Below are 26,667 nucleotides of genomic sequence, written 5' to 3'. Positions count from 1 at the left end.
GTGTGGCCTCATATGAAGAGGAGGAGCCTGGGGTGAAGGGGTGGAGCCTCAGGGAAAGGGGTGGGGCCTCAGGGGTGGGGTGGAGTCTCAGGGAAAGGGGTGGGGCCTCGGGGGGAAGGGTGGAGGTTGGGAGTAGGAGTTGGAGCCTCAGAGATTGGGGTGGAGTCTCAGAGGAAGAGGTGCGGCCCTTGCTAGTTGATTAACTGGAGCATAGCCGCCCTAGTGGGCAGAGGCGGGAGCTGGGTGGATGCTGGAGGGCTATTAGTGACACCCTTTCCTCTGGGGGTGTCCCCTCTGCTCCCGCCCTCAGCCCCATGCAATGTTTGGCTCTCATTTCTTTGGGAACAAGGGTAGAATAAGCAAGGGGTCCCCTCCCCAGTACTGCCAAGACTCACTCTCCACCCAACAGAGTGCAGGTCCCTCACTTGCTGTGGGCTGTGGTGGGGAGCAGGGTGCTGACGGGGCCGGCTGGCACAGCGGTTTTTGGAAGTTTCTGTGTCTGGTGCCTGGTGTTCATCCAACTCATCAGTTCATTGAGTCAGGGGTGTTTCCTGAGATCCTGTGCATACAATTTTAATTGAACCCTTCCTCTGCGTCCTTTTCTAGTGGAACATCAGTGTATGAATGATTGCAGAGGACAGTAAGAGCCCTGAAGAGAAAACAGGATTTCTTGGAGGGCTCTTAAAGGGGCATCCGGCCCAGCGTGGGTGGTCTCGAAGGACTGCTGTTACACGGATGCCTGAGATGCCTCAGGGAGTCAGCCACAGAGGCAGGGCTGAGGACAATCTTTCATACTTGACCCTGCAGTACTTCAAAGAGGGTGACAGGGTGCTTGTCTGTGAGCTCCCTAGAGTCCCTCGGAAGTGGTATGGCCCCTGCATGAATGAGAATGGTGTGGTACACAGAAGCACAGTGAAGCCCCTCCATCAGAAAGTCCACCTTGACTGGCATTGAGATGGCTGATCGTCCCTTCTCGTTTATGTGCTGGCTGATCTACCACGTTCAGAACTGTCTCAGGAACTCTCCCTCGTGAGGACGATGCTGGATAGAGCATAGCACCTAGAGTGCGAATGGAACTCATACCACGAGACTATCCCTGGCATCAGAGTGGGGTGCTGTGCTTCCCAGGACTAGTGCAGACTTGCTGGGGGGCGGGGGATATGCCTGAGACAAGCTGGGAGGAAGGGGTGGAACTGCTTTCAGCTGAAGATCATGGCTGTCTGTCTCTGCCCTGCCAAGAAGGGAAGTGGAGTCATGAGTGGAATTCAGCCGGGTACACAGACGGGAGGCACAGACAGCATGGAGCTGGGGGCTGGGGAATACAAGAGGGTGGTGCTGTGGGGACAAGATTACTCCATCCACAAAGTTCCTGCCAGGGGCTCCCTCGTCCTGCGTTTCCTTCCAGCTATCTGGTCTGGAACCTTCTCACCATCTCATCCTCCTAGATCCTTCTCCCTGGGGAAAGAGATTCATTTTTATTTTTGTTTATTATTATTATTATTATTTCTTTTTGGGTCACACCTGGTGATGCACAGGGGTTACTCTTGGCTCTGCACTCAGGAACTACTCTTGGAGGTGCTCAGGGGACCATATGGGATGCTGGGAATCGAACCCGGGTCGGCCGCTTGCTAGGCAAATGTCTACCCACTATGCTATCACTCCAGTCCTGGTATTTTAAATTTTTATATATTTTTATTATTTAATTTTTAAAAATTAAATCACAGTGATACACACAGTTACAAAGTTGTCCCTGATTGAGTTTCAGTCATATAATGTTCCAACATCATGGATCTTTTTTAAAAAATTTGTTTTCAGGGGCTGGAGGTTGGGGTCACATCTGGTGGTACTCAGGGCTTCCTCCTGGCTCTGCGCTCAGGTGTCACTCCCAGTGGGGCTTGGGGGAATCACATTCACTGTAGGGAGTGGAACCAAGTCTGGCCACATGCAAGACAGGTGCTGTTACCCCGGTACTAGCTAGTCTGGTGGTAGAAATTTAGGACCTGTGTGGGGGCCACAGAGAATATTCCAGAAAGAATAAGGTCTCTCCTCCACACCACTGCCTGATAGATGAGCAGTGCAGGAAGACAGAGCCAGCTCAGAAACCCTCATGAGGAAATTGATGGCCAAGTGCTTCCGATCCTGAGCTTTCAGTTCCTCAGTTTTTCTGTTTTGTTTTGGGGGCCACACCCTGTGATCTTCAGGGAATTCTCCTGGCTCCGCACTCAGGAATTACTCCTGGAGATGCTCAGGGGACCATGTAGGATGTCAGGGATCACACCCACTCGGCCCCGTTCGAGGCAAGCGCCCTGCTCACTGTGTCTGTCTCTGGCCCCTGCTCTGCAGCTCTGAGCCTGTTCACCGGGTCCTTCCCCACCCAGCACAGTGGGAGCCCGGCTGGGACCTTGCCCCGTGGGTCCCCCTGCACCTCTCTGTGCACTCTTGTCTTGTCTTGGAGCTGTGAGGGTCCTAACAAGCTGGTTTCTCAGAGGTCTTGGAACCTTGGGAGGGTTTCCTGCACCTTCTGATCTTCTCAGCTTTTCACTGAAAGATACAGTTCCTCCCCCCTTTACCCCCCCACTTTTTTCTGAACGCCATAGTACACACATACATACACTCCAGCCACACAGTTTCATACCTATATAAACACACACACATACACACACGTTTCCTTACAGCTACACCCATACTCATCAACCACCCACTCACGCATACACACACACACACACACACACACACACACACACACACAGTAGTCCACACATATGGTCTCATACACAGTCACACAAACACACATGCAGAGGCCTGAAATGATAGTACAGGGGGGAGGGTGCTTGACTGTGCACAGGGCTGACGGGGGTTTGATCCCCAACACCCTATATGGCCCCCTAGCACCACCAGGATGATCCCTGTGTGCAGAGCCAGGAGCTAGCCCTGAGCACAGCTGGGTGTGGCCCAAAAACCAAAAGAAAAAACACACACAACATTGCAAACACAAAGCAGATGCATGTATGCACAGGAGAGTCACAATACGCGCACACAATCACACAGTTTGGAGAACACCCCCAAGCCCCCAACCCCTTCATCTTTTTCAATTCTTCTTGGAAGGGAGGTTAGAGTCTGTGGCCTTCTGTAAGATTCCGTTTCACGCCCTTCCCCCCAGCAAAAACCTCCTGGCCCCTTCTTTTCTTGGGTCCTGTCCAGATGGTGCTGTGTCTTTAAGGAAGTTGAAGCTGCTAAAAGTGAGTGAGAGAGAGAGAGGGGGGAAAAAAAACCACCACCGAAAATTTGGCATCTCTTCCCCCTCAAGTTTCTGGTGTCACTTATGAAACACGGCGGGTCCTTGTGGCTGGGGAGAGCAGTTGTTTCGCTGAAGGAAGGGGGTGCAGGGTTCTGGGCGCCCCCTGCCCTCTCCGCAGACTCCTCTCTGCGGGCTCCCAGGCACCCGAGGGGGGACAGGGCCAGGGAAACTAACTGAAAGTGGGACTCGCACCCACTCACCGCCCCTCCCTCCGGCTTTCCCGGGGCCCGGGTCCTGCAGTCTCCAGGGTCAGCCGCCTCCATTGCTGCCCTTTGGTTCCATCTCAGAAGCTCCCTCGGACGAGAGAGAGGTGATTCTGAAGGTAAGAAGCCCGCGGGAGGAGCTGCAGGGAGGCCCCTGCTGGGCTGAGGGCCCCGGGACTCTCCCTGCCTCGCATCTGCCCGGGGCGTCCTTCCCTTGACAACGGCATTTGTCTGTGGAAATACCAGAGGCATTTGGGCCTGATCGCCTGGCCAGCTTCACCCAAGCCAGCTGAGGGACCCCGGTGGGAGTTTATTTGGGCGGTTGCCGGGGGTCCTTTGAGCCCCACAGGCCGAGGCGTTTCCACGGAAGAGGTTTTGGGCTGCAGGAGCAGGAGGGACGGCGGGATGGGTGGGGGTGGTGCACACTGCACAGGGGGCCTGTCTGGGCCAGCCAAACCTATGGGGGCTTTGGGTGGGAGGGACGTGGGAGGGCAGAGGAAGGGTCTGTGAAGTGCTGGGGGAGGGGGCGACCGGGAAACAGATTTCAAGTCATAAAGTCAGCAGCAGGGGAGCGCTGCGGGGTGGAGGGGCCAGTCTGGGCCTCAGTTTCCTCTTCTGTCCCAGGGGGGTGGTGGGTCTCTGCTGCGTGACCTGGCACGGGTCCTGGGAGGGGCGAGTGTCCTTCGGGGCGGGGGGTCACCTGGGCGTGTGGCCCTTTCTGCAGGAGCGAGGATGCTGGCGCTGCGCCTGCTGTGTGGGGCCGTCCTCCTGGGCCTGGCACGGGCCTGCCCCGAGCCCTGTGACTGTGGCCAGAAGTACGGCTTCCAGATCGCCGACTGCGCCTACCGGGACCTAGAGGCCGTGCCACCCGGCTTCCCAGCCAACGTGACCACACTGAGCCTGTCGGCCAACCGGCTGCCGGCCTTGCCCGAGGGCGCCTTCCGGGAGGTGCCCCTGCTGCAGTCGCTCTGGCTGGCCCACAACGAGATCCGCAGGGTGGCGGCGGGCGCCCTGGCCTCACTGGGCCACCTCAAGAGCCTGGACCTCAGCCACAACCTCATCTCTGACTTCTCCTGGAGCGACCTGCACAACCTCAGCGCCCTGCAGCTGCTGAAGCTGGACAGCAACGAGCTGACCTCGGTGCCGCGCGACGCCTTCCGCAGCCTGCGTGCCCTGCGCTCGCTGCAGCTCAACCACAACCGCCTGCACACGCTGGCCGACGGCACCCTGGCGCCGCTCACCGCCCTGTCCCACCTGCAGATCAACGACAACCCCTTCGACTGCACCTGCGGCCTCATGTGGTTCAAAACGTGGGCGCTGACCACCGCCGTGTCCATCCCAGAGCAGAACAACATCACCTGCGTCTCGCCGCACCTGCTCAAGGGCACCCCGCTGAGCCGCCTGCTGCCCCTGCCCTGCTCGGCGCCCGCCGTGCAGCTCACCTACCAGCCCAGCCAGGACGGCGCCGAGCTGCGGCCGGGCTTCGTGCTGGCGCTGCACTGTGACGTGGACGGGCAGCCCGCGCCCCAGCTGCACTGGCACATCCAGACGCCCAGCGGCACCGTGGAGATCACCAGCCCCAACGTGGGCACGGATGGGCGCGCCCTGCCCGGGGCCCTGCCCTCCGGCGGCCGGCCGCGCTTCCAGGCCTTTGCCAACGGCAGCCTGCTCATCCCCGACTTCGGCAAGCTGGAGGAGGGCACCTACAGCTGCCTGGCCACCAACGAGCTGGGCAGCGCCGAGAGCTCGGTGAGTGTGGCGCTGGCCAGCCCCGGCGAGACGGGCGAGGATGCGCTGGGCCGCAGGTTTCGCGCCAAAGGCGCCGAGGCCAAGGGCTGCTACACGGTCGACAACGAGGTGCAGCCCTCTGGCCCCGAGGACAACGTGGTCATCATCTACCTCAGCCGCGCAGGGAGCCCCGAGGCCGCGGGGCCTGTGGGAGACGGGCCTCTGGGGCGGCCGTCCCCCGGGCTGCTCCTTCTGGGCCACAGCCTCTTCGTCCTTCTCTTCCTCACTTCTTTCTAGCCCCCCGCCACCTGGCAGGGGCTGGCGTGGCCCCAACTCCTCGCCCGAGCAGGGCTGCCCCCGCGCAGGGGTACGGAGCGCTGGGCTCCTGAGGTGCCCTGGGGCCCCACAGCTTCCTACCTCCCCTTCTCGGCTCCTCTGGAACCCTCGCCAACCCCTGTTTCTAGCTCAAAGCGAAGTAGGACAAACTTCCTGCCACCAGCTACGAAGCTCACTGCTGCTGGCGACAGGCCCTGGTGGCCCCCACTGGCTAATGTGGGAGTGCCTGGCCCCCGGGCACCAATGAGTGAGGGCACCAGGGGACGGGTGGCACCGAGGGGCTTGGGATCAGCCTGCAGAGGGGCCACAGTGGGACCTGCTTTAGCGCTGACCTGGCAGCTTGGCCCACATCTCTCTGGGACGGGAGGCCCCCAGGGGGGCTTCCCCTCCTCTGTCCCTCCGGTCAGCCTGCACCCCTCTACCCACTGACCATTCCTTTCTCTCAAGCCTGCATCTGTAGCCCATCCTCAGCCAGCAGGTTGGGGCTAGCGGAGGAATAAACAGTGTTGCTGATGCTTCCTCGTGTCTGCCTGGACTTCTGTCTGGAAGCCCCCCCACCCTCCCCCCCCCAGAGAGAGCAGCAGGAGGGGCCAGTCTGTGTGCACGTGTGGCGGCTGGGGAGCTGCAGATGTCCCCTCCGGGAAACCGCAGAACTGAGGTGTGGGTCTGAGCGCCTTGCTGGGCTGGGGGCGTCACCGTCCAGTACCCTGAACTGTAGCCTGAAGGGGTGTTTCTAGGGGAGGCTTGGGTTGTGGCCCCTTTTCCCAGCTCAGGAAGGAAAGGGGAGAAAGGCCAGGCCAGAGGGAGGAGGTGGGGGGCATAAGGGGGAGGAGGAGGAAGAGAGGGAAAGAGGCCCAGGGACCCCAGGTGCCCCCAGAGTTCCTGGGAGGGGAATCAGTGATTCTGCAGTCGATGAATCGGAAGCTGATGGGGTATAGGGGACATGGGGTGAGAGGGCATGTGAATGGGGTCAGACCCCGAGGCCAGCTCTGAGTGGGTCTGAACTGTGTCTCCTGCTGCCTCTGTCCTTCCCCTTCCAAATCCAGGTGCTCTCGGGATTAAGAAGCTCAGGAGGGGCTGAAGGGATAGCACAGCGGTTAGAATGTTTGCTTTGCATGCAGCCTACCCGGGTTCGATTCCCAGCATATGGTTCCCCGGGCACCGCCAGGAGTAATTCCTGAGTGCAGAGCCAGGAGTAACCCCTGTGCATTGCTGGGTGTGACCCAAAAAGAAAAAAAAAAAAGAAGAAGCTCAGGGCTGGGCTGGGGGCTTCTATGGCCTCTCCCGGAACCCCTCGAACTGGGAGCCCAGCTGGGAGGCCAGGGCGCCTGGGAGATGAGTGGTGGGCTGGCCCCCCTGCCCCCTCTGCTGGCTCTCAAGCCCTGCCCACTGGCTTGCAGGTCCCACTGGGCGGATACTGGTGGCAGGGACAGAAGTGGCGCCCAGCTGTGGTGAGTCTGCGCTTCCTTGCTGGCCTTCAGGGTCTGACCGACTTCCGAGTTCCTCCAGTGGGCAGCCGCACTCAGACGGGAACCCCGCGTCTCTGACTTAGTCTCTTAGAGGAGGACCTAGACCTCCTGGTGCTGGGCTCAGCGGCTGTGGGGAGCAGCTGTGGCCTGAGTTCAGAGGCCCACCCCCGTCCACTGCTTTCCAGTGGCTGGTGGTCCCCGCTGCTCTTGGGGTAAAGCCGGGGCTCCCAGCGAGGGCCGCCAAGGGACCTCCGACTCTGCCCCCTCTCCCACCCTGCTGCAGACGGACTGTCTCCTTTGTGCCTTTGCTTCTGCTGCGCCCCAATTCTCTGTTGCTCACTTAGCTATGTTGGCTCAGGCACCACCTCCTCCAGCAAGCCCTCCCGGAGGCTCTGCCTCCTATGTGGGTCAGGCTCCCTTGTGTGGCTCCTGGTGGTCCAGTGATAGTCCAGTGACCCAGGGACTATCCCTGTGTCCAGCAGAGACTCCAAGTGCCTTCACATTCCCCACACCGGGCCCAGGAGGACAAAACCCTTCCCAGGGGGCTGAGTGGGACCCGATCCTGTCCTCAATGGTCTGGCCCCCTCCCGCCACCCCTTCCGTTCCCCCTCGCCCGCCCCCCAGCCATCCTCTGCCTTTACTGCTGCCCACCCACCCTTTAGGCTCCATGGACTTCCAAACCCATGCCTGCAACCTCAGGGGTGGCACTGCAGAACCCCAGCTCCCCCCGCTCCCCAGATGGATGCAGCCACAGACCCCTCTCTACGGGCACCCAGTGCCCAGCCCAGCCAGCACCACCCGGGCCTCATAAACATGCACTTTCCGCCCAGGCAGGTTTCCCTGCGGCCTGCCCGTGGAGGAGGAGTTTCTTGGGGACACGTTTATTACAGGGAGGACACTGGCTCTTTCATACTCTCAGAGGTGAACCAACTCCAGACAGAGCGGGCCTGAGCGTGGGGGCGCTGGGGCTGCCAGAGGGAGCCCAGGGTGGGGCGGCCGGGTGGGGGGCGGGGAGACGGGAGATGTGAGCCTGGGTCCGTGGGCTGAGGTGAGCAGCGGGTCAGGCAGCCCCGTGGGGAAGGGCCTTAGCTGGGGCTTGTCCAGGGCTCCCTGCTTGCCTGGGCCAGGGTGGGCGCACCAGAGCCGGCCCCCAGATCCACAGGGGGCAGTTTGCTCCCGCCAACCTGCCCACACCGGCTGGTGCTGAGACGGGGCGAGTGGGAGGAGGCGGGGCGCCTCCAGCTGCGGGCTCTGCCCTGCCCTTCTCAGGACCCGGTGCACGTCCCTGCCTGGCTGCCCAGGGGCCCGGGCTTCCGCCAGGCCCGCAGTGCCGGGTTGCGCAGCAGGGAGTAGGCCAGGCCCCAGCGGGCTCGGCTGCGGCGGGCTCTGCAGGCGGCCCACTGGGCCACCGGGGCCTTGGCCTGCAGCAGCTGCATCCCTGGAAGGCAAGAGTGTCAGTGAGTCACTCAGCAAACAGCAGCGCCCCATACCCAGACCGCAGCGCAGGGTGACAACCTCATGTCGGGCGGGGAGGAGGCTGGTGTCCCAGGAGCCAGGAGGGGCGCAGGGAGGAAGGGGCACAGTGGCAGTCCTGGGTGGGGGGTGTCAGGCTGGGTGAAGGGGATGGAGGCAGGGCTGCCCCCGCCCCCTCACCACTCTCTGCCCACGGCAGGGAGGGCTGGGCGGCAGGCTCCTGAGAGCAGGAGGGATGGCGGGGAATGGGGGAGACGGGCTCCTGGGGGGGAGGGGCTGGGGTGCCAGGGCCCTGAGCCAGGCTGTGCCTTGTCTTCTGTGTGAGGACTGGGCTGTGACATCCAGAGGAGCCGGGAGTTGGTGGCTGAGGGGGCAGGAGAGGGGCAGTGGACAGGGGCAGCAGATAGGATCATACTCTAGTCCCCCTACAGCCGACGGGCACTGCCCGAGTCCTCGCCTGGCCTCCGCATGTGCTGGACGGGGGGCAGGGCGGCCCAGAGCCCCCCTTCCCAGGGCACGGACGCACCTTCCTCTTCCTGCCCTGGTTGGAGTCTGTCCTGGGGGCCGGCCGGGAGCTGGGGGTCCCTCCTTCGCAGGAGCAGGGCACAGAAAGCCGTCACAGCCGGGTGTGACTGACTGGCCTCCATCTTCAAGAAGCTGCAGTAGGCGTGGTAGCCTGGGGGGCGGGCGAGGGCAGTGCTGGGTGGGTGGGGCCCATCCCCACCAGCCCTCGGACTCCCGAGCAGCCACGGACTCCCGAGCAGCCACCGGATGTACCACGCACCCCCCCAGCCATGCGTGGGCCTCACATGGCCCCTCTGAGCATCCTGCGCCCCCCAGCCCCTGGCCTCACCGGGGTCGAGAGTGGCAGCTCTGGGAGGCAGCAGGCTGAGGTCCATCTGGCCGAGGTGGACGGCGTTGTAGAGGGCGGACAGGAGCACCCTCCAGGCCGCCACCATGGCGCCCACGAGCACGTTGATGGGGAAGAACAGGAAGGTGAGAGCCGAGAGAGCACGCCTGGGAGGGGAGACGGGGCTGTCCCCTAAGTCGGCCAGTGGCCCCCGCACCCCCTGGGACAGCCTCCCTCCCCTCCCCTCCCCTCCCCTCCCCTCCCCTCCCCTCCCCTCCCCTCCCCTCCCCTCCTCTCCTCTCCTCTCTCTTCTCTCCTCTCCCCTCCTTTCCTCTCCTTTTTGGGCCATACCTGGCGGTGCTCAGGACTTACTCCTGACTCTGTGCTCAGGGATCATTCCTGACAGTGCTCGGGAGGCCATATGGGACACCAGGGTCAGACCCAGGCCAGCACGTGCAAGGCCAACACCCTCCCTGCCACGCTATGACTCTGGCCTCATCCTTTCCTTTTCCTGGAGCACACCATGCACCCACCTAAGCATCACACCCATTCCTATCATCTCATGACAGCCTTGTGCACCCAAGCTATAGAGGGGAAACTGAGGCATCACCAGCAGCGGGCGGGGGAGAGGGGGTAAGCCGAGGATCTTCCTCAGACTCTGTCTCCCTCCTTTCCTCTGGGTCCCTTGTCCTCTCACTCCCTCCCAGATCTGATATTCTCCCGTGGCCTGGCCCTCTCACGTGGAAGTACTGTTCCTAGTGGCTTCCTCCCTGCAGAGCTGGGACCGAGATCTGAGGGGGCAGAGGAGCGTGGCACTGAACCCCACGCAGGAACAGCTCCCGAGGGGGTGCCTGGCCCCCTAACTGCTGTATGGGAAACTGAGCTGGCTCGTGCAGGGCATCACCTCTCTTTGACCTAGGACCTCCCGGAGGGGGAGGGCCCAGAACCCGTCTCACCGGTTGGTCAGCTCCGGGTGTCCGTGGCGAGTGTCCAGGAAGCCCCAGTGGGCCGCCAGTTGCTGCAGCATCACGGCCAGGGCCAAGGTCAGCCAGAAGGGCCTGTGGGAGGAGGGAGAGACTGTGATGCAGGGAGGCCCCTCGGCTGGGGGGATCACGCCCTGGTCCCTTGCCTGTCTCACCACGAGGACTCCAGGGACCGGAGGAGCAGCAGGTTCCTGCCGTAACGCACAGGCATGAACACCAGGAAGGTGAGGGCCGAGGTCCCCAGGAAGAAGATGACCTGCTGCAGCACGAGCCCTGCGGAATGAAGGCCGGGACAGGCATCAGCACCGTGGGCCTGTGGGAGCTCGGGTTCAGGGGGCCAAGGACTCGGGGCGCTGTGAGACCTGCTGTGTGCCCTTGAACAAGTGACTTTGCCTCTCTGAGCCTGGCTTTGCCTCCCCCTGTAAACCTGGTAGGGGCTCCCGGGCAGGGGCTGTTGTGATGACTCTTTGGAAAACCACCACGAGCTTTGCAAAGGCCATTTCCTCCCAGCTGCTCCAGTCCCTGGGGCAGGGCTGCCCTCCCGTGACTAGTGCCCAGAGCCTGCCGCCAGGGGGTGCTGTGGGCGGTGTGCAATAATGTATCAGAGAGGGGAAGTATCAAGACTTGCAGGGACCGCAGTGGGAGCTGGGAATTCCTCGGCTCCTTCTGGCCTCCTTGCCCTGGGAGGTGAGAACCCAAGGGCCGGCAGCCCTGCCCCCACTGCTGTCTCGGGGGAAAATCAGGGCTGAGAGCGTCCTGGGAGTTCATCTAGTCCAACTCCCACCATGGAGAGCCCATTTTCTGCTTGTTGGGGGAGGGAGAGCACCTAGCAGTGCTCAGGGATTACTCCCGGCTCTGAGCTTAGGAATCACTCCGAATGGTTTTCAGGGGACTGAAGCCACGTTGACTGTGCGTGAGCAAGTGACTTAACCTCTATACTGTCTCTCTGGTTCTAGGGTCTGCTTGAACACCGCCCCCCTCTCCCCGCCACACACACCAGTGTAGCGTGTTTGCATACCCCCAGTGACAGGGATCTCACTACCCTCCGACACCACTGCTCATTACTTCCTACTCACTATCCTCACTACTTCCCTAAGAAATTCCAGCGTGGGGTCCCCTCTGTGTGATCTCAGTCGCACACGGGGTCCATTCTGTTGCCCTGAGGGAGCTTCCTGAGGGCTGGGGAGTCAGGCTGGGTTGACCCTCTGGCCTGCCCCAGCAGCCAGGACCTGCCGAGTCCCCCCTCCTGGGCCCGCTGACACTCACCCAGGCAGGTGAAAGCAGTCTGGTACGCGCTGAAGCTCATCCAGCAGAATATGACCTGGCGGGAGGGGCAGGGGCTCTGGGCCAGGGGGCCCAGCTCCAGGGCAGCCCCTCGGTGTAGGATTCGAAGGTTGGCCCTGGGGGGGTGGTAGGGGGGTGGGGAAGGCAGCACCTCAGGCTCACTCACCGGAACTCCCAGGCTGAATACCACCCACAGTCAGGATCTGAGAGCCCAGAGGTGTCAGGAGGGCTTCCTGGAGGAGGGGATGTCTGGGCAGAGTCTTAAAGAGTGAATAAGCTGGTGGGATGGGTGGGGTCATGGAAGGAGGGGAACTCAGGCAGAAGGTGCAACCCAAGCCCAGTCAAAAAAGTGAGAAAACAGCAGGAGTGGGCAGGAGGCGTGTGGAGGGGGAGTATAGCTTGGCCCCTGGGGCAGGAGGCAAGTTCCAAAGGGCAGAGACTCAGCCCCTCCCCCGTTGCTCAGTTGGGCCTGTGCCTGAGGGTCGGTCCCTTAGGGGCTGAACCTCTGAGGCCTGACATGGGCACAGGGCACGTAGCTGAGTCTCCGGACACCCCCTTCCCCTTTTTTCCAACCTGTGCCCATCTAGAACCTTCTCTCTCTGTCATGATTCCCTGGTTCTCCCTGTCACGTGGTTACCAGGTGGCTGGGCAATCTGTGTCCTCTCGCCATCTCTTAGGTGACCCCTCTCGCCTCACCTCCCCCCAAGCCTCAGGGTCTCCCCTCCCCCCTCCCTGTGCTCTCGCAGCTCCCTGGGCCACTGTCCACCCCAGAGACCCCTCCCCGGGGGCCCAGCCCACCCTGCGGCAGCCATGTCGCAGACTGCCCACCCTGCCTGGCCGGATGGGCTGGGCAGGTGGACTCGGGGGAAACCTGGGCCTGCAGAGCCGTGGCTGCTCCCCGGGCCTCGCGCAGGGCTCCCACAGCTGTCCGAGCATCAGCCGCACTGACCTGTGTGCCGCCAGCGAGCGGGTCAGCACCAGGCAGCTGAGTGAGCAGGACAGGACCAGCGCGGAGACGTAGCACACTGCGGAGTGGAAGGGGCGAGGAGGGAAGCTGGGCACAGGGCCGCCTGCTGGGCATCCCTGTGCCCGTGCACACCAGCCTCCTCCTGCCCCTCTGGGCCACGCCCCGTGTCCTGCTGTCTCTCCAGGAGGATGGCCGCGTGCTGCAGCCGGCCTGGTGTTTGGACCAAGCAGGTGCGGGGCTGTCTGCACCCCCAGAGCAGCCCCCCAGTACCCCCCAGAGAAACAGGGGTCCCGAGGGAGCTGGGGCTCCCAGAAGCTTAGGCTGCGCTGCTGAGACGTGACGGAGGGAGACAGCGACCTTCCCGGCAGAGCAGGATAGCATCACCGGGGCTCCTCCGGGCACTCAGGAGCACGCTGGCGGAAGCAGCCTTGGGCCCACGGGCCTACAGGGGCTGGAGTGGGCGGGCCCTCGGGGGCACTAGCAGGACACCTCCTGCGCTGTCGGCCACCCACTGTAGTCCTGTCTGTCACTCAGGTCAAAGAAGTCAGGACCTCGGGGCAGGGAACCGATGCCCCAACTTTTGTGGAAGCACCCCAGGGAATGCCAGGGTGCAGTCAGGCTGAGCACTGACTCCCGAGCCTGGCTCTGACGCGGGGAGCCTGGGTCTCCCGTGGGCCCCACATGTGCCCTGAGGCGCACACACTGCACGCTGCGTGTGTGTCTCTGCCACGGCGCCCAGAAGGGGCGAGGGAGGCTGGCACAGGGCTGAAGGCTGAAGGGTCAGTCTGGGCTCCTGGGTCTGACCAGGAAGGTAAGGAAGGAGAAGGGAGATGGCCCTGCGAGGGCAGGGGGTGAGAACACGTGCCCCCACCAACCCCACCACACCCTCCCGCTGGGATTCGCTGCAGGCTTGGCCAGGTCCCTGTCACAGCGCCCCACCCTCACCCAGCAAAGACCCTGCGCTGTCCCCACAGCCCCCACAGTGCGCAGCGGTGCTGCTCTCGGGCCTAGAGGGGTGGTGCAGGTCCAGGGCTGGGGGTGGACACCTCACAAGGGCGGCTGAGACGAACCCCTAGGCCAGAGGCTTGGGACTGGAGGTCCCGGTCACCCCAGTTTGAGGATGAAGAGATCAGAGAGGGAAGGGCAGTGCCCACATGCTCACCAGCATGAATTCTGTGGGGTGAGGGGGCAGCTCACAGCCCGGGCCCAGCGGTCAGTCTCACCTTCCAGTGCCCACAGGTGGTGCTTCACCAGCTCCACCACCTCCTGCTTGTCATCCGACAGCTCGATGCCGAAGCCGGCCAGCACGTAGGCCACGTCGGTGTCGACGCCTGCCCTCACCTTGTGCACGGTGGGCACCACGCCCACCAGCAGCAGCAGGGCCACCTGGAAGGGCCAGGAGCGAGGCGCCCGCCTCAGGCCAGGGTCAGCAGCCCCCTGGGGAGCAGATGGGACATGGCCCCATGGCCCCCACCAAGCTCTGTGTCCCCGGGGGCTGAGATCAGCCAGAGGGTGTGTTCCAGGAACCCAAGCATGTGTCTGCCCCTCTATCCAGGAACCGCTCCGCCCTCCACACCACAGAACAGCAAGTATTCAGTATTCCCAGGGGGAGAGAGCCAAGCTGAGCACCGCCCCTGAACTGAGGCTCAGATTCTGGGTCTGACCTGGCCACAGGGGATTTCCCGCTCTCAGAGAAGCAGAGGAGGAGGAGAGGGGGCAGAGACAGGGATGGGGAAGAAGGAGAAAGAAGAGGAGGGGAGGAAGAGGAGGAGGAGGAGGAGGAGGAGGAGGAGGAGGAGGAGGAGGAGGAGGAGAAGAAGAAGAAGAAGAAGAAGAAGAAGAAGAAGAAGAAGAAGAAGAAGAAGAAGAAGAAGAAGAAGAAGAAGGAGGAGGAGGAGGAGGAGGAGGAGGAGGAGGAGGAGGAGGAGGAGGAGGAGGAGAGGAGGAGGAGGAGGAGGAGGAGGAGAGGAGGAGGAGGAGGAGGAGGAGAAGAAGAAGAGGAGGAGGAGGACGATGACAACGACGACGACGACGACGACGAGGAGGAAGAATCTCAACCATGTGGTCAAGGGAGTGGGGCTGAGCCTGGGGAGGGGCCATCATGATAAATGACAGCCCAGTGGCAGGACCTACCTGGTAAATGGCCGTTCCCATCAGGGTGGCGGAGAGCACCAGGCTCAGAGGGAGTCGGAATCCTGCAGACCCGGAAAGGATCGGCCACGTGAGCGCCAGCACCCCAGGCCTGAAAGCCCCCGAGAGCCAGGAAAGAGTCTGGGCCCCCTCACCACCCAAGCCAGGGGCTTCCCCTGGGCCAGAACTTGAGCTGCTCCGCCCGCTGTCCAGGAGGGGGTATCAGGAAGCAGCTTCCCTCTGCACTGTTCAGGGGGCACCTGCCCACCCCCGGGCGTCTCGATTCCTCGAGGGCCCCTCCTACCTGCCTGCGGAGTGTAGGCACAGCGTCGGAGGCAGCCCCGGGCCTGGGCCAGGAAGCCCTGCTTGGTGCTGTGTGACCTGCCGAGAGACGGGCGGTGGGGCCTCAGGAGAAGCCCCCGCGCTGAGCAGAGCCCCCGTGTGCGGTCCCTTGTCTGCTCACCTTACTTTCCATGCTAGCCCCTCGAAACAGACATCCCCCCGCAGCCTCTGCCACGGGTCCCCACCGGCACCCCCCGGGGGCACCTCAACCCTCACCTGGTCTCCAGCTTCTTCCCACACAGGAGGGTCCTCAGGTAGACCTCAGACTGGTCGCCCTGTGGCCACTGTGGGCAGACAGGAAGGAGGACTTCAGGTGTGGGGTGTGTGGGGGGGTCCTGGTTCAGGGAACCCCAGCGTGAGACCCTCTAACCATGTCTCAGCCTGTGAGCACCCTCAGAGCTGGGGGTCTCTCTCCATCCCCCCAGGTCCTCCTGCCTCTGTCTCCTGAGCACATCCCAGGCAGTGATGGGCACAGGAAGGGGCCATTCCGGGTCAGATCCGCCCCTGTCCTCCGCCTCAGCTGAGCCCAGGGGGACGGGATTCTGTCTAAGCCACATTCCAGGCTGCTGGCCGCCTGCAAGCGGCAGAGGTCCAGGGAAGGCCCTGGGCACTGCTGCAGGGACAACAGGGCCAGGGCCAGGGCGGGTCAGCTCCAAGCTTGGCCGGTGTCCTTCGGGGCTTCAGGGCAGCAGTGGCTGGGGTGGGGGACACTTAGTTCTCTCGAGGCTTCTCCAGGAGAGAGGCTGCCGGGAAGAGGGTGACACAGCCCTGCGGGAGAGTGGTGGGGCTTGGGGCCAGCTGCAAGATAGACAGGTGGCGGCTCCCCAGAAGCGAGAGGGCCTGAGGATGGCAGTGGCCACCAGGACCAGGCACTGGGCACCCAAGCAAGCATGGGAGGGACGCCAGCAGCTCCAGAGCCCCTCCCCGGGACGGGGTCCCCACCTTCTCGGCTTCAGTCCCTGAGGAGCACACACCACAGGGTACCTCCATGCCCTGCTCGCCCCAGGCCCGGGTGCCAGACACCAGCCAGGCCACACCTGCCAGCTGGCGCCTGTCCTGCAGGCCGGGAGGCCGCCTCTACGGCTGCCCCTCCCCCTCTGGGAACCCAGCACCCAGTACCCCCCTGGCCCTGGGCCCCGCTGCTTGATTGGCTTCTCCTCCTTGAGGCCCCGGGGAGCAGAACAGCGTGGGCATCACCCCCACTGTGCCCCCTGGCCTGGGCACACCCCGTGAGCATCGGACATGGCCTCCAGCTCGCCCCGCTCGCCCTGGCAGCTCCTGAGGTCAGAAGCAGGTCAGTGGGCTCCAGTCGGGGGCCCTAGCCCGGGGCCTGCGCGGAGGTGCCGAAGCATCCCAAGAAGCTTATCATATCTTGCAAGAATCCTCGCCCGCTGTGACGTGTCCACCCGCCCACCTGCCCACTCCTCCGCCATCCAGAACTTCAGAAGCATCTCCCGTGTCCGTAATGTGCTAAGACCTGCCCAGCCCCGTGAACCAGGCATGAGCAGAACAGACACGCCCCATGTTCGCCCTTCCCTTGGCTCTTCTTCCATGCCTGCTGTGCCTCCTCTTATTCTCCACCCCCTCCAGAGCTTCCCTGCCAAAGGCCGCCTTCTCCAGGAAGTCCTCCTGACCTGCCTATGGATTCCTAGCCCTCGCTTTATCAGACGTTATCCAACCTAGCGTGCATTCCCGGGACAGTGCTACTCTGGGTGCGTGGGGCTTGGGCCAGTCTCTGCAGGGCTTCCAGGACACCCAAAGCTTGTGCTCCCTGTGCTACCCGGGCCGTGGCTTTCCCGTCTCCCAACCCAGTTCTCTGCTGAGAGTCCCCTGGGCAGGCCTGGGGAGGGGAGACTCTGGTCCCTTGCGGGAGCCAACACTGGCGTCTGCTCTGTGCTCGCCCCCCGACCTCCAGGCAGGACCAGCGGGGCAGCATGAGGCTGGGGGCCCCGTTACCTTCCAGCCCGCTCTGGCCTCGTGTCGGAAGCTCCTCAGCAGCTGCACCGGGTACCAGAGGCTCAGCAGGGCGAGTCCCAGCAGGACAGGCAGGGAGGCCAACAGGGAGTAATACCTGTAGATCTGGACACACACACACACACACACACACACACACACACACACACACACACAGAGTTTTCCTCCCGTGACCTGCCTCTCCCAACCCCACACCCGGACTCACCACCCCTGCCTTCATGCAGGCTCTGTCCAGGGGCAGGCAAGGTGGCTGCTTCTGGGGCCGGACCCTCCCCCACATACCTGGCACTAAGGGGAAATGCCCCACTTGCCCCCCTCTGCCCTCCCCCAGGGTCCCAGCTCTTAGGAAAGCCAGAGAAGATGGAATGTTCCAGCCCCAGGGACCAGAGTGGAACCCGAAGTGGGAGACACTTTCTATGTCCCTACAGCCCTGCTGCATTGAGCACGGGCCCCTGAAGCCGAGACGGGACCTAATTCTGTCTATGGCCGTAGGGACCCTGCGTGCCTTGGCTGGGTCCCTTCTCTCATCTGTTGCTATGGAGCTCCTTAAGCAGCGGATGGAGGCGGTGGGGACCAGCCAGGAAGGCCCCCCCATCCCCCCGTCACAGCTCGGGTCAGGCACAGGCCTCGCATTCCTGAGGCCCCTAGTCTGATCCCCAGCAACACACACAAGACATAAAAGAGGGGCTGGAGTGAGAGCATAGCAGGGAGGGCGCTGGCCTCCACGCAGCTGACCGGCTCGATCCCTGACATGCCGTATGACTTCTGAGCCCCACCAGTAGTGATCCCTGGGCCCAGAACCAGGAATAGCCTCTGAGCACTGCCAGGTGTGGCCCCAAAACCAAACAACCAAACAAAAAGGACCAAGGCCAGAGAGATAGTACAGCAGGTCGGGCTCTCGCCTTGTACCCAGGAAACATGGACGCCTCATACGGTCCCCCGCCAGTCCTACCAGGAGTGACCTCTGAGTGCAGAACCAGGAGCAAGCCCTGGTGTGGACCCCAGAACACACACACAAGGACAGAAGAGCAACCCAGTCTCTGCACTCAGCAAGCACCAGCAAGTCTCTGTCACCCCAGAGCACTGGCACAGGAGTCGCTCCATCTTCCAGGACGGAGAGCCTGCGGGACCAGGGTGTGGCCAGCTCATCCCCAGGCCACTCGGCTAGTGTTCTGATTCTTTGTTTCCATTGTGTTTTTCCCACTTGGATGGGCAGCTCTTGGGCTGCGGAGTCTGTCTCGTTCATGGTCAAATCCTAGTGCCAGGTGCTTGGTGTGCACTGATAACGTGGCTGGACTGTGTTCAGCGAATGAATGAATGAATGAATCAATGAATGAATGAGTGAAATTATAAGCTGGATTCAGAGCCAGGGTTTCGGATCACCCCACCTGGCCTGTAGCTGGCTTCTGGGGCTCTGGGACGCTCTCGTTAGCCTTCTAAGCCGGCGCCCCCATTCCCTGCCCCCACGCCCCCACGTTTTCTTACTGCCATTCCCAGGGAGGGGGTGAGGTGTGGGGGGACTTCAGCCTTCCTCTCCCTCCTCTGTGCCCTCCCTCTGCCCTGCCCCGCCTGAGCCCGGCGTGCAGGGGCTCCTGTGCCGACACAGGCAGAGCGGGCCCCACGTGCGCAGATGGAAAGAGCCGGGCTGCCTCTCACAGGCTCCCCACGCGCCGCGGCCCAGGGTGCCCGGCTCACCTGGGGTGCCTCGGGACACTCTGCTCTCTGCCACACCTGCGCCCCGAGGTGAGCCCAGGAGAGCGCGGTGCCCAGCAAGTGTGCGGCTCTGTGTGGGACGGTGGCGCAGGCGGCCAGCGGGTAGTAGAGAAGAGGGTAGTAGAGCAGGGCCAGCATCTTCCAGGGCCCTGGGAAACGAGGCAGAGAGACACATAAGGGGGGCAGCCCAGGAGCCCAGGGGTCCCCGTCCAGCCCCTCCAGCCCCACACCTCCCAGGCTGTCCTGCAAGGCCCCGGGCTCATGTGCAGGCTCTGTGCCCGTGGGAGTTACCTCTTGGAGTCTCAGTAACCCCATCTGTAAAACAGACAGAACGGCCGTCCATTAGCCAGGCTGAAGTGCCAGGGTATAGGAGCACTCGATGAAGCCACTGCTACCTCCCCATCCCCTACTCGGACCCTCGACATCCTCCACTGCTGGGGGGTGGGAGGGCTGTCAGGACCACATGCTGCTGTCACTGTGAGCCCCGAGGGGCAGCCTCTCTTGGTGACACTTGTCTATGTGAAGCCAGAGCTGACGTGTCCTCGTCCTTCCTCACACCGGGCTGGGTCCAGGCCCACCGGCAGGACAGAAGGGGCAGAGAAGGTGCCATGGGGCTGGGGCCCACGGTGGAGCTCGGGCGTCCGGGAGGGCCGGTGACTGCGGGTTTGGCGGGGAGTCTGGCTGTCTATATAGACGGGGCGTCCCTGGCCTGCCCACACGTCCTGCATCATCCGCCACCCAGGGCCGAGGGCGGCTCGGTACCTGGGCTGGGCAGTGGCCCGCGGGTCAGGAAGGGCAGCGGGGCCTCGTCGGAGAGCAGCAGACACAGGGAGCTGAAGAGGACCATGAAGACAGCAGCGGGCACCACGCGGGGCTGGTCCCTCGCCAAGAAGTCTGCAGGGCTGGGACAGGGACGCGGCAGAAGGCAGCTGCTTAGACCCTCCCCGCACCTCCCAGCCCCGCTCACCTCCGACCTGGCCCTGGGCAGACAGAGGATGTCCACACTGTGGCCGGGGACACTCAGACGCGGCCTCCACCCATTCCACAAGTATTTGTGGGGGCCGATGAGCTGGTCCCGGGACTGTTCGCCAGCACTGTGCGGTGGGGGGGCAGGGGGGACACGACACACAGCCCTGGATGCGCCAGGAAGCAGCCGCCCCCACTCGAGCCTGTCCGCCTTGGCAGACCTTCAGAGCACGCACAAGTCACAACATCCTGGGGCAGCGGCTGCGGCCTGGGTGTGGCCCCGGGAAGAGGGCAGACAGCGGGCACTGGGCAGTCCCCCTAACCTCTCAGCCTGCCCCCTGCCTCTGTACCGTCTGCAGGCAGGCTTAGGGTCTAAGCGTGGAGGAGACGGGAGGGGGCAGTTCTGGCTCATGACTTCACCTTGGGCGTGGGAGGACCCAGGGACCAGCACCCAGGGGGTGCAGGGTGACCATGTTCTGAGGGAGCACATCCTGGGGCTGGGTCCTGCTGGGCTTCTGTGCCCTGGGCCTGGAACAGGACCCCTGGGGGGCCCCCTCTAGCCGAGGAGAGCTGGGTGGGGGCGGGGCACCCTCCAGGCTGAGATGGAGGGACTGTCCCTGAGGCCAGCATTTAGAGGCCTGGGCCCGGGGGTGGGGGCCCGGGGCAGAGCACCCACCTGGGCAGTCCGGGCCTGCCTTGGCCACAGCGGGGCCAGAGCCGGCGGCGCCGCACCAGCATGGCCAGCAGCAGCATTGTAAGGACCTGGAGGGAGCAAGGGCCAGTATTGGCGGGCTGGGACCCCCCAGGAGCCCAGGTCGACCGGATCCTCGGATGCCCTCCCACGTTTGGGGCTCCCCGAGACAGACCCCCGCCCCCGCCAGGAAGCAGGGACTCACGGACAGCAGGGCCAGGCAGGCGTGGAGGAGGCCGGGGGGCGCGCTGTGCTGGCAGGGGGGCACAAAGCTGCAGGGAGGCAAGAGCGATATCAGGCCTTGGCCGGGGTTTGGGTTCCAGACCTTGGGCCCTAGGGTCCCACCCACCACCTGCCTCCACCCTCTGACTCTCCTCACCCACTCCCACCTTCTCAGACTTCCCCAGGGCCTCTTGTCCCTCCATGGTGCCACCCCCAGCCGAACTTGGCGGTGACAGAGCTGAAGGAAATGGGACCCAGAGGAGAGACACAGAAGTCTATGGCCCGGCCAACCCCCATCCCCTCTTTCATCTCACCCAGATGCCTCTTATCCTTCAAGGCCTGCTCTCTTACCCCTTTCCTCCTCCAGGAAGCCCTCCTGATTGTTCCATGCCTCACAGACCTTGTCACAGAACTGTGCCTTTGCATATTGACCAAGACAAGCCACTGAGTGTTTGGTCCTGTCGTGTGTCCTCCACTCTCTGCTGTAAAATCTGCCCCGTGTCATCACTAGGGTGACCTTCCTTCATCTTCGAGAACATAGATCTCCTCTCGATTCCCTTGCATTGAAAGGTTTCTATGTACAGTTGAGCAGGTTGTGCACCGCACAAGGGTGGCCCAAGTGCGGGCTAACATCCAGGCCACATGGCTCATCGAGCTTTGGTCCTCACATAGAGCTAAATAGGAATCCCTTGTTCTAGTTAGCCCAGGGGTTCCCTGTGCCCTGGCAGTGCTCCAGCCCTCTCGACTCCCTAGCTGGGCTCGGAGGCAGGCCCATGGAGGAGGCAGCGAACAGATGAGGCAGTGAGGGCCCACGCCCCCAGCCAAGTCGTGTGGCTGGATCACTGGGGAGGCAGGGCGGGTAAGATACCCCCGAGCCCGTGCTCAGCGGAGGCCTCCCCCAGGGCACCCCCAGACCCCCGCCCCACCCTGGCACCCTCAGCTGAAGAGAAACGCCCTGACCTGGGCTGAGCTCAGGGTCCTTGGAGCCTCCATGAGGACTGGCCAGGACCTCCTGAGCCAGCTTCCTCCCTCAAAACGTGCCTTGCAGAGCCCCAGGAGCAGGGCTTCGTGCTGGGGGTGTGCGAGAGGGCGTCTGCCCAAGCCACTCCCCAAGGCAAAAGGGCCTCAGCTACGCCCCTGGGCGGAAAGGCTCCTGCCACATGTCCACTCAGGGCCACTGCTCTGGGCCCTCTCGGTCTGCACACCCACCCTGCCAAGGCCCGGACCTGGGCCCAGGCAGGCTCAGCGAGCGGTTCCTGCCCCAGGCTGCCCGTGCTACCACTTGCCCCAGAGAAGACCCACTCTGTGCTGGAGTGACAGCACACCGGGTAGGGCATTTGCCTTGCACACGGCCGACCCAGGTTCAATTCCCAGCATCCTGTATTGTCCCCCGAGCACCGCCAGGGGTGGTTCCTGAGTGCAGAGCCAGAAGTGACCCCTGTGCATTGCTGGGTGTGACCCAAAAAGCAAAAAAAAAAAAAAAAAAAAATGAAGACCCACTCTGCCCCATGGTCCGAGACTCAGCACATCTGGTCTCCTGAGAACCGCCAGGGTTCACTCCTAAGCAAAGAGCCAAGAATAGCCCCTGAGCACTGCTGGGTGTGGCCTCTAAACTTGATTTTTAAAAAACGGGGGAATGTGAGATTGGGACCAGAGCAATAGCGCAGCCAGTAGGGCACTTGCTTTGCACGCAGCCGACCCGGGTTCCTCCCTGATGAAGCCTCCATTCAGGGGACCGCTGAGCTGCCTGAGTTCCTCATGTGGCTTAGATGCAGCCACAAGGGTTGGGAGGAGGTGGAGGAGAGGAAAGCCCCAACACTGCTGGGAATGCAGGCTGGGGGCAGCCGCCCTGGGAAACAAGCTGGAGATTCCTTGGGGGAAAATTAACGGGAGAAACACCGTCTGCTCCAATGACCCACTTCTGGGCTCTGATCTGAAAACGAGGAAGATACTAGGTTATAGAGCCCGGTGCACCTCTGCGTTCAGCACCGTTATTCACAGTAGTCAAGATAAGTGAACAAGGGGCCACAGTGGCGAGGGTGTTTGCCTTGCACATGGCAGACTCTGGTTTGATCCCCGGCATCCCATGGGGTCCCCTGCGCCCCACCAGGAGTGATTCCTGAGTGCAGAGCCAGGAGTAAGTCCTGGGCACTGCCAGGTGTGGCTCAAAAACAGACAAACAAAAAAAGTAGGAGCTAGAGAGACAGTACAGCAAGCAGGGTGTTCCCCTTGCTCACAGCCAACCTAGGTTTGATCCCCGGCATCCCATATGGTCCCCTGAGCCCCACCAGGAGTGATCCCTGAGAGCAGAGCAGGTGTAAGCCCTGAGCACGGCTGTGTGTGGCCCTCAAACCAAAAAACAAACAAACAAAAGTAAACAACCAAATTGCTGACTGACTAGAGAAGAATGTGCAGGCGGCTCCCTGCATGCTACTCAGCTACTAAAAATAGAAAGAATTCTACCATTTGCAATAGCCTGGACGGTCCTGGAGGGTCTTATGCTTAGCAAAGTGGGTCAGATGGACAAATATTATATCATTCCACTCAAGAGGAAAATATAGAAACAAAAAAATGAAAGAAAGAGATGTAGAGAACAGATGGTTGGACACCAGAGGGGAAGGAGATTGCGGGTGGGTAAGTCCAATGAAAGGGTCAGCTACCCGGTGATGGACGCACACTGGACTTGGGAGGGGGCGGAATGATCATGTGCACACCAATGCGGAAGCATGATGCTGTCCGCCCGAGACTTAGCGCCTGATCAAAGCCAGCATTGATCTTTCTAAACAGGAAAGCAAGGGCAAGAGGCCCAGGGGGTAGGCTGGGATGTGAGTCTGAAAGACAGTTGGCATCTCCTTGGGTAAAGAAGGGGAGAGCGCCCCGCACCGGGGGATGAGCGGAGGGAGGGAATGTGGCTGAGACCACCGACGCTCTCAGCTTGCCTGGCCCCCACGGCTGAGCAAGAGCAGGTTGACACAGGCAAGGGGGCTTGAGCAGGACGGATCTCAGGGCTGTGGGGGACTGAGGCTCAATTTACACACAGACAGCAGAAGCCCCTGGTTATAGGGCCACACCGCTGGTGCCCTGCGTGAGCTCAGGTCCCTAAGTGGTGAGGGCACTGTCCCTCTCCACAGACCAGGAGACCCAGACCCAGCAAGGCTCAGGGTCTGGCCCAAATGGGCCAGGAGAGTGGAGGAGCAAGGGCTCAGTGGCGCCGCGGCTCCCCTGGGAGGGACACAGAGTGGCAAGTGTCTCCACTCCCGCAGCCGTTTCTGAGCCTCAAAAGGCCCGGCTCTGGGCATTTTCAAATGACCCCTCACATGCAGTGGCAGCAGCGGGGCGGCGTCTCGGGGGTGCAGGGGGAAGCCGAGGCTGCCTGGGCGTGAGGGAGCAGAGGAGAGGGAGTTTCCGATGACTGTGGGTTCCGGGCCTTCTTCCAAGAGGAGGCTGAGGGTGAGCGGCAAATCCAGAGGCCCAGGAAGCTGTGGCAGGTGGTGGGCGCTGGGGGGCAGAGGCCGGGCAGTGAGGTGACCCCCAAAGAAGGAGTAAGACAAGCCTCTCTGCGTGTGCTTCTGAGCCGGAGGGAGCCAGGGCTGGACCAGGAGGGACAGCAGGATGGGTCTCTGGGGTTGGGGATGGTTGCAGTCTGGGGTCTCTGGGCAGGAGGGACGGCTGTGGTCTGGGGTCCCTAGAGCAGGGGGACGGCTGTGGTCTGGGGTCCCTAGGGCAGGGGGACGCCTGTGGTTTGGGGTCCCCACTTCTGAACACTTAGTGTCCCTGCAGAAGGTCTGAGGGCACATGCAGAAGAGAGGTGAGTGACCCCCACCCTACCCTGGACAGCTGCCTCGGGCCCACCTGTATCCCCAGGCTCTGGCAGGCAGCGGCTGTGGCCAAGGATGGCGTGCATTCAGGCTGGGCTAAGCACACGGCCGGGCCAGAGACGCCGCAGGGGCAGCAAAAGCAGCTCAGCTTTCAGACCATCCACACTGCAGTGACAGCCCCGTCAGACTCACTCCCCTAACTCCTCCCTTGGGACAGCACGCGGGGCCCCGTGAACGGGACCAGCAGACAGAGTCCATCCCAGTCCTTGTCCCCAGCGGGGCAGCACACGGAGGCCCAGGGACAGGCGGGAGCGGCTCCAGGCTCCCTGCGGGGCCTGGCTCAGAGCAGAGGTGAGTCGGAGTTCATCCCTCAGGACTCCCCTGAGCGGCACTTCCAGGACTTCCAGTTCCCGCCTTTGATGGGGGCGGCGGGCAGGCCACAGCCGGGGTTAGGCTGAGTGGATTCAAACAATCCTCTTCATTCTTCCCTGCATGGGGAGGGGGCGGGGGCCCCGAGGGGCTGCACAATCTCAGCACCACCCACATTCCCACCAGCCCCGGGGCCGCGCACCCAGCTTTCCTCTGAGGCCCCGTCCACATACCTCAGCACAGAGCTGGCCGCTGGCTCCCGGCCCAGCCCGTGCCCGGCCCCGCGGGCACCCAAGGACGCAGGTGCAGATTAGGACCTTGACCCGGGTCAGCTGGGTCTTCCCGGGTTCCTGGGACTCCCCTCACCCCCATTCGCACACTCTCGGGGCTGTCAGGGGTGGGGGCCCCCCCTCAGGGCCAGCACGGCTGTAATCCAGGTGCCTAGCGCCGAGTCCTCCCCCGCCGGGTGACCGGGCCCTGGCCCCCGGGGAGGCACGCGAGCATTCCGACTTCTCCAGTTTCAGGGGTGATGGAGAACAGATGTGGACACATCTGCATCTGGTGCCAACCCCCGCCCCCCGCCTTACCTTTCCCCCAAGCCCTGAGACAGAGCAGGCAGCTGGGGGAGGGACTGAGCCAGAAACAAGGATGGGAGGATGAGGGGCCCCACCCCAGGGGCCTCCCGGGGGCTCCAGGCCAGCTCCCTGCAGGGTGCTCAGACGAAACAAAGAAAGGGTCTGGGCCCAGTGTCCAGCCCAGCCTCCCTCCGCCTCTGCCGCCAAACACAACAGCGGCTGCTTCCACCCCCCACCCCCTTTCTTCCTCAGGTCTTCCCCTGGCCCAGGCCTGACCCTGGTTAACAAAACAACCTCCAGGCTCCCCACTGGGACGGGTGACCCCTGGCAGGCAGGGCAGACTTCCTTCACCCCCAGACCGGCCTGGGGCTTTGTAGGGGACACCCCGGAGCTGCTCTGGTGGAGCAGAGGCAGAGATGGGGCCAGAGAGGCAGAGGTTTGTCAAGGGCCACACAGCAAGTGGGCAGCCCAAGCACCTCGTGGAAGCTCTTTATCCTGTGTCCCACGCCCACGGCCCTCTCCGGAGCACTTACGCCTCTGTTGGGGCCTCCTGGCCCTCCTCGGCCTCGTCGATGTACCAGCTGCCATAGGAATAGTCCTCCGAGGCCTCTGAGGCCGTCTGGTTCCCCGCCGTCTGCACCAGCGCCATGGTTCGGCCCTTCTGTGACCCCGGGACAAGCGAAAAAAGCTGGTACAGATGTGGAAAGAGGCTTAGGGGGAAAAAAACACCAGAAAGAAAAACCCAAACAAAGGAACGTTTCTCCTGAGCCCTAAAGGTTACTTTCTTGCCTTTAAGTCTCTGGGAAAGGCCCTTCCCGGAGCCGGGCTGGCGGCTGGCACTGGAGGAGGGCCTGGCCTCTGGGCTTTGCTGTCCCCTCCCGTCGAGGCCCGCCTGGTCCTGCAGGAGGGTAATCCCGGGGTCGGCGCCTGCCTGCGTCCCTCAGGGTCTGCGGCTGAGGCCAGGAGCACCTGTTTGTGCGCACCAGCCCCCAAACCGGCCTCGACTCCTGTTTTCACAGCCTGTCCAATCAGCGCTGCCCGCTGAGGCCTCCCCCCTCCCCTCCCTTCCCCAAACCCACCCAGATGGACCCACAGACACATTCAAGGAAGGTCAGAGGAAGGACTGCAGAGATGAAAGGGTGGGCGGGCTCCACTGCTCCCTCCAGGCCCAGCCCAAGCCCCTCCTGCTTCACACTTGAGGGGGTGAGCTCCTCGGGACCTCCCCACCTTAGCCTGCCTCCAGGGACCCCCCCCCCCACGCTCCTCAGTCTGTGTG

General features: G+C 62.8%; 2 protein-coding genes across 2 annotated transcripts; one reads left to right on the top strand and one right to left on the bottom strand.

Annotated features, from left to right (window-relative positions):
- The first annotated feature begins 3,326 nt into the window (after window positions 1-3,326).
- ISLR (immunoglobulin superfamily containing leucine rich repeat) lies at window positions 3,327-6,080 on the top strand. The gene is made up of 2 exons (XM_004611733.2): window positions 3,327-3,620; window positions 4,226-6,080. Exon 2 carries the CDS (start codon window positions 4,234-4,236, stop codon window positions 5,524-5,526), a length of 1,293 nt encoding a protein of 430 aa, XP_004611790.2. The 5' UTR covers window positions 3,327-3,620; window positions 4,226-4,233; the 3' UTR covers window positions 5,527-6,080.
- Window positions 6,081-7,943: 1,863 nt separating this feature from the next.
- STRA6 (signaling receptor and transporter of retinol STRA6) lies at window positions 7,944-26,046 on the bottom strand. Its single transcript, XM_055132585.1, has 18 exons — window positions 25,925-26,046; window positions 20,613-20,679; window positions 20,393-20,478; window positions 19,513-19,652; window positions 19,042-19,065; window positions 18,733-18,899; window positions 17,020-17,142; window positions 15,280-15,347; window positions 15,026-15,102; window positions 14,725-14,786; window positions 13,815-13,977; window positions 12,574-12,649; window positions 11,607-11,740; window positions 10,499-10,613; window positions 10,314-10,415; window positions 9,361-9,524; window positions 9,034-9,183; window positions 7,944-8,472 (listed from the first exon to the last, which is right to left on the bottom strand). Exons 1-18 carry the CDS (start codon window positions 26,038-26,040, stop codon window positions 8,300-8,302), a joined length of 2,007 nt encoding a protein of 668 aa, XP_054988560.1. The 5' UTR covers window positions 26,041-26,046; the 3' UTR covers window positions 7,944-8,299.
- Window positions 26,047-26,667: the final 621 nt, after the last annotated feature.

The sequence above is a fragment of the Sorex araneus genome, chromosome 3 (genome assembly GCF_027595985.1).
Source record: "Sorex araneus isolate mSorAra2 chromosome 3, mSorAra2.pri, whole genome shotgun sequence".
Taxonomy (NCBI): domain Eukaryota; kingdom Metazoa; phylum Chordata; class Mammalia; order Eulipotyphla; family Soricidae; genus Sorex; species Sorex araneus.
The sequence above is the reverse complement of the archived record's forward strand: the minus strand, read 5'-3'. Positions and strand labels throughout refer to the sequence as shown.

What these genes read in the sequence shown, in the direction of transcription:
- ISLR (XM_004611733.2), top strand. Translation starts at nt 4,234, where the DNA reads ATGCTGGCGCTGCGCCTGCTGTGTGGGGCCGTCCTCCTGGGCCTGGCA.
- STRA6 (XM_055132585.1), bottom strand. Translation starts at nt 26,040, where the DNA reads ATGGCGCTGGTGCAGACGGCGGGGAACCAGACGGCCTCAGAGGCCTCG. An exon ending in CGCTCGCTGGCGGCACACAG is followed by an intron (nt 11,741 to 12,573) that starts GTCAGTGCGGCT and finishes CCACCCCCCCAG; the next exon opens with GGCCAACCTTCGAATCCTAC. An exon ending in GACTGCTTTCACCTGCCTGG is followed by an intron (nt 10,614 to 11,606) that starts GTGAGTGTCAGC and finishes TTCATTCCGCAG; the next exon opens with GGCTCGTGCTGCAGCAGGTC.